The sequence below is a fragment of the Ipomoea nil genome, unplaced genomic scaffold, assembly GCF_001879475.1.
Source record: "Ipomoea nil cultivar Tokyo-kokei standard unplaced genomic scaffold, Asagao_1.1 scaffold3105, whole genome shotgun sequence".
Classification (NCBI taxonomy): domain Eukaryota; kingdom Viridiplantae; phylum Streptophyta; class Magnoliopsida; order Solanales; family Convolvulaceae; genus Ipomoea; species Ipomoea nil.
Genome location: NW_017619533.1, coordinates 377,317 through 388,912, shown reverse-complemented (window position 1 = coordinate 388,912; position 11,596 = coordinate 377,317). Strand labels below are relative to the sequence as shown.

The 11,596-nt window shown below is 28.3% G+C and overlaps 2 protein-coding genes across 2 annotated transcripts; both read left to right on the top strand.

Moving 5' to 3' along the window:
- Positions 1 to 5,989: 5,989 nt before the first annotated feature.
- LOC109166758 lies at positions 5,990 to 7,621 on the top strand. Its single transcript, XM_019315648.1, has 5 exons — positions 5,990 to 6,139; positions 6,335 to 6,349; positions 6,670 to 6,940; positions 7,032 to 7,121; positions 7,533 to 7,621. Exons 1-5 carry the CDS (start codon positions 5,990 to 5,992, stop codon positions 7,619 to 7,621), a joined length of 615 nt encoding a protein of 204 aa, XP_019171193.1.
- A 325-nt stretch (positions 7,622 to 7,946) lies between these two features.
- On the top strand, positions 7,947 to 8,782 carry LOC109166757. Its single transcript, XM_019315647.1, has 3 exons — positions 7,947 to 8,204; positions 8,287 to 8,520; positions 8,606 to 8,782. The coding sequence occupies exons 1-3, from the start codon at positions 7,947 to 7,949 to the stop codon at positions 8,780 to 8,782; spliced, it is 669 nt and encodes a 222-aa protein (XP_019171192.1).
- The last annotated feature ends 2,814 nt before the right edge of the window (positions 8,783 to 11,596 follow it).

Below are 11,596 nucleotides of genomic sequence, written 5' to 3'. Positions count from 1 at the left end.
CTAACAAATTTTCCCCCCAAAACTTTTGTAGTAAAACTTATTTGGTAAGTAATTGTCAAATGGAAATTAAATAAAATCTATTAACTGGTAATATTATATATGGTATTATATTCTATAATATAATATAATTGATAATATTATTGTTCAAGTATAATAAAAATATTATTGTTCAAGTATAAAATAAAATTAAAAGAATAACAATAACAACAACAACAACAACATCAACAACAACAACAACAACAACAACAATAATAATAATAATAATAATAATAATAATAATAATAATAATAATAATAATAATAATAATAATAATCCAAACAAAACTATATACAAAATAAAATTAAAATTAAAAAAAAAAAAAAAAAAAGAAGAAGAAGACAAAGGTGGCTCCCCTTAGTAAATGATGTGGGATCATTTTGATCCCACATTGAAAATGTTTGGAAAGAGGGACTCTTGATCTCCTCTATATAACCATACAATTGCTTGCCCATCAATGTGGGCAAGTATTGAGAAGTCCAACGGCTTTTTATAGTACTACTATTGACCCGACAAATTATGCTGTGTAACTGTGTCCACCTTGCAAGGTAGACATGGTTCAAAAATAGTTCATAATTATAAATATAATAATCAATATATAGTTCAAAAATTATGAACATATAGTTCTATAATTATGAACATAGTGTTGTGAAAATAATTATGAACACATAGTTATCTAATTATGAATATAGAGATTCAATAATTGTGAATATGAAGTTTAAAAATTATCCATATATATTCCTTCAAAAAAAAATAAAATAAATTATGAATATATATGTTTATAATTATGAACATATAATTCGATAACTATGAACATAGAGTACTGTAATTATGAATATAGAGTTCAATAATTATGAATATGAAGTTCAAAGATTATGAATATATAGCTTTATAATAATGAACTTATAGTGCAGTATTTATGAACATAGAACTGTGTCCACCTTGCAAGGTGGACACGGTTCCACAACCTATTAAAACCCAGTCGTTATATTATAGACCGCGGTGCATGTGCACCGCGGTCAAAAACGACGTCGTTTCTTGAAGTAAAGAAACGGTTCGCCGTTAGAGTTAACGGAGTCTGCTTGTTTGGTGTATTAAACACTAACTGACATTACAGTATATTCAAACCGACACTGCAGTTATATCAAAATGATACTGTAGTTATAGTGAAATGAAATTGCAGTGTATATAAACTGAAACTGAATAACATTTCACATATTTGAGTGTATATTGTACAATGAAGCTGTAATTATATCAAAATGATCATGTAGTTGTGTTTTAATGAAATTATAGTGTATATAAAATAAAATTAAATAACATTTTCACATATTTGAGTCTATAAATATCGAATGAAACTATAGTTATATCGAAATGAAACTGTAGTTGTGTTCAACTGAAACTGTAGTGTATACAAAATGACACTGAATAACAGAGTTACATTTTGCAAAAGGGTGCGAAACGGCGGAAACAAACACTGTTAATTTTCATTTAAAAAAAAGACGCGCGGTGCATAATCGATTATGCACCGCGGTGCATAATATAATTTGCCATTAAAACCCAACGTGTCAAATGACTCTTATTTAAAAAAAACCTATCTTAATGGATTTTTAATTATTTTTTTTAATTTATTAGGGGGTTTGGGAAAGATTAACCAAAAATGTATATGAGTTGTTTTAGTTTTTAGCAGTTTCGAGCAAATTGTTAAGTTATTAAATAATATTTTTGGTATTTTGATAAAATGTAAAATGTTAAACAAACGAATTTCTTAAAATTTTGCCGAATTTGCCAAATAATCAAATTACAATAACAACAACAACAACAATAATAATAATCCAAACAAAATTATATACAAAATAAAATTAAAATTAAAAACAAAAAACAAAAAAAAAAAAAAAAAAAAAAAAAAAAAAAGACAAAGGGGAGTCACGGGCTCCCTTTGTAAATGATTTTGAGATCATTTTTATCCCACATTGAAAATGTTTGATAATAGAGAGCTCCTCTATATAAGAGGAGCAATGATCCCCTTACAAACATAATTTCTTGCCCATCAATGTGGGCAAGTATTGAGATGTCAAAAGGTTCTTATTTAAGAAACTTCAACTTTGTCTTCTTATTTTAGTTTTTATTTATTTATTTATTTATTTATTATTAATGGGGGTTGTTAAAGATTAACACAAAATCTATGTGTTGTATTAGTTTTTAGCCATTTGGAACAAATTTATTTATTTATTATTAATGGGGGTTGTGAAAGATTAACACAAAATGTATGTGTTGTATTAGTTTTTAGCCATTTGGAACAAATTACTGAGTTACTATATAATTTTTTGGGGGTTTTTGATTAAAGTTAAAATGACGAATTGGTTAAAATTTTGGCGAATTTATCAACAATCAAATAAATAATAATAATAATAATAATAATAATAATAATAATAATAATATAATATAATATAATATAATATAATGATAATAGTAATAATAATAATAATAATAATAATAATAATAATAATAATAATAATAATAATCTATATCTATCTATATCTATATCTATATCTATATCTATATATAAAAGTAAAATCCTCCTAACAAATTTTTCCTCCAAAACTTTTGTAGTAAAACTTATTTGGTAAGTAATTGTCAAATGGAAATTAAATAAAATCTATTAACTGGTAATATTATATATGGTATTATATTCTATAATATAATATAATTGATAATATTATTGTTCAAGTATAAAATAAAATTAAAATAATAACAATAACAATAACAATAACAACAACATCATCATCATCAACAACAACAACAACAACAACAACAACAACAACAACAATAATAATAATAATAATAATAATAATAATAATAATAATAATAATAATAATAATAATAATAATAATAATCCAAACAAAACTATATACAAAATAAAATAAAATTAAAAAAAAAATAAGAAGAAGACAAAGGTGGCTCCCCTTAGTAAATGATGTTGGATCATTTTGATCCCACATTGAAAATGTTTGGAAAGAGGAGCTATTGATCTCCTCTATATAAGAGGAGCAATGCTCCTCTTACAACCATACAATTGCTTGCCAACCAATGTGTGCAAGTATTGAGAAGTCCAAAGGTTTTTTATAGTACTACTATTGACCCGACAAATTATGCTGTGTAACTGTGTCCACCTTGCAAGGTAGACATGGTTCAAAAATAGTTCATAATTATGAATATAATAATAATCAATATATAGTTCAAAAATTATGAACATATAGTTCTATAATTATGAACAAAGTGTTGTGAAAATAATTATGAACACATAGTTATCTAATTATGAATATAGAGATTCAATAATTGTGAATATGAAGTTTAAAAATTATGAATATATATTCCTTCAAAAAAAATAAAAAAAATAAATTATGAATATATATGTTTATAATTATGAACATATAATTCAATAACTATGAACATAGAGTTCTGTAATTATGAATATAGAGTTCAATAATTATGAATATGAAGTTCAAAGATTATGAATATATAACTTTATAATAATGAACTTATAGTGCAGTATTTATGAACATAGAACTGTGTCCACCTTGCAAGGTGGACACGGTTCCACAACCTATTAAAACCCAACGTGTCAAATGACTCTTATTTAAAAAAAATTATCTTAATGGATTTTTAATTATTTTTTTAATTATTTTTTAATTTATTAGGAGGTTTGGGAAAGATTAACCAAAAATGTATATGAGTTGTTTTAGTTTTTAGCAGTTTCGAGCAAATTGTTAAGTTATTAAATAATATTTTTGGTATTTTGATAAAATATAAAATGTTAAACAAACGAATTTCTTAAAATTTTGCCGAATTTGCCAAATAATCAAATTACAATAACAACAACAACAATAATAATAATCCAAACAAAATTATATACAAAATAAAATTAAAATTAAAAACAAAAAACAAAAAAAAAAAACAAAAAAAAAAAAAACAAAAAAAAAAAAAGACAAAGGGGAGTCACGGGCTCCCTTTGTAAATGATTTTGAGATCATTTTTATCCCACATTGAAAATGTTTGAAAATAGAGAGCTCCTCTATATAAGAGGAGCAATGATCTCCTTACAAACATAATTTCTTGCCCATCAATGTGGGCAAGTATTGAGATGTCAAAAGGTTCTTGTTTAAGAAACTTCAACTTTGTCTTCTTATTTTAGTTTTTATTTATTTATTTATTTATTTATTATTAATTATTAATGGGGGTTGTGAAAGATTAACACAAAATCTATGTGTTGTATTAGTTTTTAGCCATTTGGAACAAATTTATTTATTTATTATTAATTGGGGTTGTGAAAGATTAACACAAAATGTATGTGTTGTATTAGTTTTTAGCCATTTGGAACAAATTACTGAGTTACTATATAATTTTTTGGGGGGTTTTGATTAAAGTTAAAATGTTAAAATGACGAATTGGTTAAAATTTTGGCGAATTTATCAACAATCAAATAAATAATATAATATAATATAATATAATATAATATAATATAATAATAATAATAATAATAATAATAATAATAATAATAATAATAATAATAGTAATCCAAACAAAACGATATACGAAATAAAATTAAAACTAAAATAAATAAGAAGAAGACAAAAGGGTGCCACGGCGAAAATTATGCCAAGGAAACGTGTTCACCATGAATGGTGAATACGGGTCCAAACGGCGGCGTTTTTACGTAAAAAAAAAAATAATCACGCATGTGGTGTTAACGGCGCGCGTTTGATCAAATTATGAATTTTCTGTTATGAGATTATGAATGTACTGTAAATTCACAATCTCATAACAGAAAATTTATAATCGCATAAAAGAAAAAAATTTATTAAATTATGAATTTTCTGTTATGAGATTATGAATTTACTGTAAATTCATAATCTCATAACAGAAAATTCATAATCTTATAACAGAAAATTCATAATCTCAAAACAGAAAATTCATAATCTCATAACAGAAAATTCATAATCTCATAACAGAAAATTCATAATTTATGAATGTTGAAGAAGTTTGAGAAGTCCAAAGGCTTTTTATAGTACTATTGACCCGATAAATTATGCTGTGGAACTGTGTCCACCTTGCAAGATAGACATGGTTCAAAAATAGTTCATAATTATAAATATAATAATCAATATATAGTTCAAAAATTATGAACATATAGTTCTATAATTATGAACAGAGTGTTGCGAACATAATTATGAACACATAGTTATCTAATTATGAATATAGAGATTCAATAATTGTGAATATGAAGTTCATAAATTATGAATATATATCTTATAATTATCTAACTCTATAATAAAGCAACAACTTCTGGCCTAAAAAATTATCCCGCCCAAATGAATACGTCGTCGTTTTACCCCTATGTTATTGTCTATTGCATTTTAGCGCCTGATGTATACGATGTCGTTTGCTGTGCTGTCAGTCCAAAATTCGGCTATTTAATGCTGCATTTATAAATTTTAGCGCCTGATGTATACGATGTCGTTTGTTGTGCTGTCAGTCCAAAATTCGGCTATTTAATGCTGCATTTATAAATGTACACATTCCAAATAATATCTTAAATACTACTTTTATCTTACCAATGCAGAAAATATCTGAGAAGTCGAATGGTTTTTTACTTTTAAAAGTAGACCACTACTGAAATGTCTATATATATTTACACATGTACTACAAACAATATAATATAATAAAGACGGAAATTATTTACATAACTCAAGATTATAGAATTTAAATTTAAATCAACACCAGCATTTAATACCATGTTGGTGTTCCAAGGCTTGATCATCATGAAAACTCTTCGAAAGTTGTAATTCAAAATGTGATTGTTGCCTATAAAAGGCTACATCCAGATGTTGATGTCCATTTGATTCAACCCTAAACCCTACCCATCACTATTCTCCATCTTCGAAATAGTAATATAATGCCTTCCCTGTTCATTGCTATCAAAGATATCCATCCTATCCACAAGCAAAGGGGAATTAGAGTACGTTGTGTACGCATCTATGATGTGCCTGAGAGGAGGGTAGGTAGTAACGTCAAGAGTATGGAGTGTCTTCTCCATGATGATCAGGTACACTTCTATTACATTTTTATTTAATTCATCTTAAAGTATATACATGTTTACACAGTCACTGAATAACAGAAAGAATATACATGTTTACAATTTTAGTGACTAAATTTGCAAAAAGAAGCAGGTTTCTATATATACAGCATTCCTGTACATGTATAGCTTCTATAGTTGTTTACTAACTACATTTGCAAACAGAAGCATGATGATCAGGTACACTTCTATTACATTTTTATTTAATTCATCTTAAAGTATATACATGTTTACACATTCACTGAATAACAGAAAGAATATACATGTTTACAATTTTAGTGACTAAATTTGCAAAAATAAGCAGGTTTCTATATATATAGCATTCCTGTACATGTATAGCTTCTATAGTTGTTTACTAACTACATTTGCAAACAGAAGCATGTTTACATGTTCACTGTAACTCAACAATATTTTTGTAAAACAGAAGCATGATTCCATCAAAATTTCTATATCACTTACTGCCCATATTTTATGCACACTGTATTTACATTTCTGTACAGGGAGACTATATACATGCTAATATTCAGAATAAAGATGTTGTCAAATACAAAGATGTGCTAAAAGAAGGCCAACTGTATGAGATAAAGAACTTCTATGCTGTTACAAACTATTACCTTTACAAGGTCACCCAGCATAAGTATATGCTCAAGTTTAATTACAAAACAGAAGTCAAACAGATCAACTCTATAGGCTTTCCACTTTTTATGTTTCGTCTTACAAGTTTTGAGTCTTTGAAAGATCCCAAGCAAGTGAATGACAAGGAGCTCATTGGTAAAACCCTAATTGTACTATTACTAATACAACTACTTAGGCATATAATGACTGCTTATATGACTACTTGTATTCTTTAAATATGTTTCAGATGTTATAGGTCGTGTGGTGGAGATATATAGCCCTGTGGACAAGATTGTTGGTGGTAAAGCCACAAAACTGATTGACTTTCAACTCTGTGGTAATACGTAAGTTTTATATTTTTAGTTTATTTGTTCCATTACAAGACTGCATATTTCCTTTCAGATTTTATTGTTGATCTAGATTGACTTTCATATTGTGTATTTCCTTTAGTTTTACACTTTCTTTATTGATTCCACTTTATAAGTTTCCTTTTCTGATTATTATATTTAATTATTGTCATTTTCTACCTACCAAAAACAGTGATAACTACATGATGTGTACCTTGTGGGATTCTCATGTTGAGTCTCTACTGCCCTACTACAATTCAAGTTCAAATGAACCAGTGATCGTAGTTATTCAATGTTGTAGGGCCAAGGTGGTTAGTGGTGAGTGTTTGAACCTTATACTGTCCTCCTCTAATTTATGCAATAGACTCCAATGCTATGTTTTTTCTATGTGTTTTTTTTAGGTGAGGTCAGAATAACATCATCGTATGATGCAACTAAGATCTGGGTGAATGATGATTTTGATGAGTTCAAGGACTTCAAATCTCAGTAAGTCTATGTAATGCATAAACTTCCTGCCATTTTTGAGGTCTAAATGAGTGTCATTTACTCAGTCCACTTCTGATTGTTTTGTGCAGGTTAAAGGTTCAAGAGACTCCAATTAAGAGTATGAGCACTGTGACTCTGAACTCCCAGTCCACAGGGATTGAGAGTTTCCAAAAGGGTGAAAGGATTGTGTCCACAATCTTTGATCTATCTAAGCTGCAGGTTGTTAATTACATATTAACAAGCTTTCTTACAAATCTATTTTGTGGTGTTAAACATACTTTTTGTAACTATGTTTTCAGGATGGGGATTACTATATTCCTGGTGAAATTATGGCAATAGAGTCTTCTACAGATGATTGGTACTACATGGCATGCCTGACACCTGGCTGTAACAGGAAGCTTAAAGCAATTGAAGGAGTCTTAAGCTGTGACAAGTGTGTAAAACAATTTGAGGAAGGTACTGCTAGATATAAGCTTTTGGTGAGAGTCTTAGACAAAACCACAGATGCAACTTTCCTGCTCTGGGATAGGGAAGTTGCAGAATTAGTTGGCATTCCTGCTACTCTGTTGTATGAGAAGTACAAAAAGGTACTTTTTTTTGCTTCTACCAATTGTATAAGCCTTTTAAAAATTTTATTTTATTTTTTTTACTAATCGTATTACTTATCAGGCCGATGTTGACATCCCCACTGAGATTGAGGTGGTGATTGGTTTAAAAATGATTTTTAAAGTGGGGATTAAGAGAGCTCAAATGAAAGGCACTAATCCAGCTTACAATGTGATGAGGGTTCTGAGGGACGAGCAGTTGTTAGATGCTTATTGTTCCAGATTATTTGAAGATGAAGAAAAGGACCTAATGTCACAGCAAATAGAAGAGGATGACAACACTTCTCAACATTCTGAGGTGAGTATACAGTTGAACTAAACCCTATCTTTTACTTAAATACGTTAAGTAATTTCTAATTGTTGGTTCTACTTTTTGTTTGCAGGAAGCATCTAAAGAAGAAGAGGTCAATAGTCCTGCTAACACAAGGCACTCAGAATCCCAAGTTGATGTTGAAGCAGATTCTCCTACTACTAAGAAGTCATTGCTGGATCAGTTTTCATCCTCAAAAGGGAGCAAAAGGTCAAAGGGTGGTAGCATTAAGAAGGAGAAGATGAACTGAATTGTTTCAATTCAGTTATGAACAATACTTTAAGCCTCTTAGCTGTTTTGATTTGTTTTTTATTTATGCATTGCACTAAACATTTTGTTGACTCTGTTTTTTTTTTTTTTTAAATGATAATTAATCTGGGCTATTTTGGTGCTTATTATTGTTTTGTGTATGTTTTAATTTCTCCTAATTATATTACATAATTACTTAAGTATACTATTGTAAGTTCATTTTGTCCTATTTTATTTCATAGGACAAACACCAAATACTATATTGCTAAGAATTTTACTTTCCACAGTATAGACAATTCAAAGTCTTTAGACCTGATTTTGTTAAAAATAATGCATCAAATCCCAAAAAATATTATAATTTGGTTATAAGGGAACTAAACTAGACTTAGTTTATGTTTCATGATACTTAAGCAAACAAACAGTTCACACCACAACTTATAAAAAAAAAAAAACAAATTAACAAATTGCATCAAATATCTAAAATCTCATTATAGTAGACCATAAAGGTTTATACCTATACAAACAGTTTTTCTATCTAAAATCTAATGATAATTAACACCACAACTTAGAAAAAAAATAAAACAGTTTGATTTTAAATCCATCAAAAACTGTGGACTTTGTTGGTAAAAAAATTCTGTATTGCTTAAGACATACTATAATACACTTATAGTATCTTGCATGATACTTAAACAAACACCAAATTAACACAACTACTTAGAAAAGATTAAAACTCATTTAATTAAAATGCATCAAATGTATAAAATCTCATAACAGTAGGCCAGAAAGTGAACTAAAAACAGTTTTCCTCTACTTGATTCTCAAAAAAATTATTTTTTGTAGTTGAAACTTATACACATTATAGACTTAGATCGATAAGTACACCCTAAACATTATACTTTATTATTAAAAAAGTGATTATTTATTATGAAATTATCTTTCCATAATACAATACGACTTTCTGTAATGATACTTAAACAACTAACAAATTAATTCCACAAATTTATGCCGGTCAAACAGTTTTTTTTTTTTTTTTAAAAAGTCACATTTATCTATACTATCATCCTTTAGTTGAAATGGAAGTAAAACCACAATTGCCTGTGTGGTTTTGTTTTAAAAGTTCTGTTTTTGTATGAAAGAGATACGTATTATTATACATTCTCGATGTTCTAGATTGTAACTTAATCTAAAATAAAAATAAAAACCACCTTCATGGTTTCGTTCAATTGGAGCTGTACAAATGACTCATTATATAGTATACTATGAAAAACTTGGGTTCTTAAAGTACTCGCGTACTTGGTTTTATATATCACTGTAGTATATAAACTAATTTTTTTCTTTTTCAGAAATATTGAACTGTAAGGAGGTGAATGAATGAACGAAAGGGGTTTCTCAAGTTATATCCACATTGTATATGTACTGTTTAAAAATGATTTTTGTGAATTTGAAAGAAATCGAATTTGAAACAAACAAATCACTCGATTCTTTGCAATGAAGTATTATATCTTGAAACCCTGTATCAATTATTTGAAAAGCTACATATGCAGATGAGTTGACTAATCCTAGACTAAAAATATACTATACAGCATTGAAAAGAAATGAGCTCCAAATATCTATTACATCACTGCCCAAAATCTGTTGAAAAAAATAGACACTTATATAGTGTATATGGGGTTAATGTGTGCTGCAAAAAGATAGGACACAACAAACAGAGGTTAAAAATGCATTTTGGCATCAGAATAATATTTCATCATTTGCCATATTAGAAAATGTATACAAGGCAGTAATCTGAAAAAAGAAAATCTGAGTTTAGGAAAAGTTTGGAATCCACCTTTTTAAGGACCAGATTAAGTACAACACCTCACACGTACGCTAATTAGAGAGGATGAATTGTTAATCAAAACAATGGCATCAGAATTTTGAGTCATCATTTGCCAGAATCTGGGAACAAATAATTTAGTCATCTCATTTGAAAAAATTTAAATCAGACAATATCAGGAATACATGTATTTAATTAGTACATAAAGTGGAACACACCAAATGCCAATTTCAAGAAAAACGGAAGAGTCATACCATAATTACTCAACATCAAATAAGATAGTTATAATTCACACAGTTCATAATTCATGTTTATCAAACACAGCATATCATATTGGAAATTTAACCATTTTCAGAGCAATGAGGCAAATTACAATTTCTACAATCATAGGCACAAAGAGGAAGCATTCAATACAACAAAAAGGTACACAAAATTTCTAATCTTACTTGACTTTTGCTACCATTACTGTCAATAACTTGGATTGTTTACTGTATCCTATTTCAAATGGTGCATCCCAGACTTTCTGTCCCTGCAAAACACATTTAATAGATCCAATAATAAGAACAATTGTTTTACAAATATTAGTAAACTAAATCTAACAATTAAAGAAGGTCAAAAATTCGTGAAATGTGACTTCTAAAACAGAGGCTAAATGCAGCTAGCAATATAATTTCAGCTATTAATTACGGACGGAAATCATGTCTCATAGCAATTCAATTGAATCATTTCAAATCCGCAAACTGAAATCGAAAAGTAGACAAATGATGAGAAATCTTAGATATACTTAGCTTATATGTTGTTTCTGGACTTCTGGTGAAGGACGATCATGTCGGACTCATCCACGCCGAGCAATTGATGTCTCGAACACATGTTAGGGTTAGGATAGAACAAAACCCTAGATCGAAGAATAGGATAAAGCTATGGTATCGCCTGATTTTAGTATCAAATCGGTAATTTCCAAAATTGAAATTCGAAAGAGAAAGGACAGTCACGCAACTA

Bases quoted from the DNA above. Each gene is read 5' to 3' on its own strand.
- LOC109166758 (XM_019315648.1), top strand. From the start codon at position 5,990: ATGCCTTCCCTGTTCATTGCTATCAAAGATATCCATCCTATCCACAAG. The intron at 6,941-7,031 runs GTAAAACCCTAA...AATATGTTTCAG, and splicing joins GAATGACAAGGAGCTCATTG to ATGTTATAGGTCGTGTGGTG. The intron at 7,122-7,532 runs GTAATACGTAAG...TGTTTTTTTTAG, and splicing joins GATTGACTTTCAACTCTGTG to GTGAGGTCAGAATAACATCA.
- LOC109166757 (XM_019315647.1), top strand. From the start codon at position 7,947: ATGGCAATAGAGTCTTCTACAGATGATTGGTACTACATGGCATGCCTG. The intron at 8,205-8,286 runs GTACTTTTTTTT...ATTACTTATCAG, and splicing joins TGTATGAGAAGTACAAAAAG to GCCGATGTTGACATCCCCAC. The intron at 8,521-8,605 runs GTGAGTATACAG...TTTTGTTTGCAG, and splicing joins ACACTTCTCAACATTCTGAG to GAAGCATCTAAAGAAGAAGA.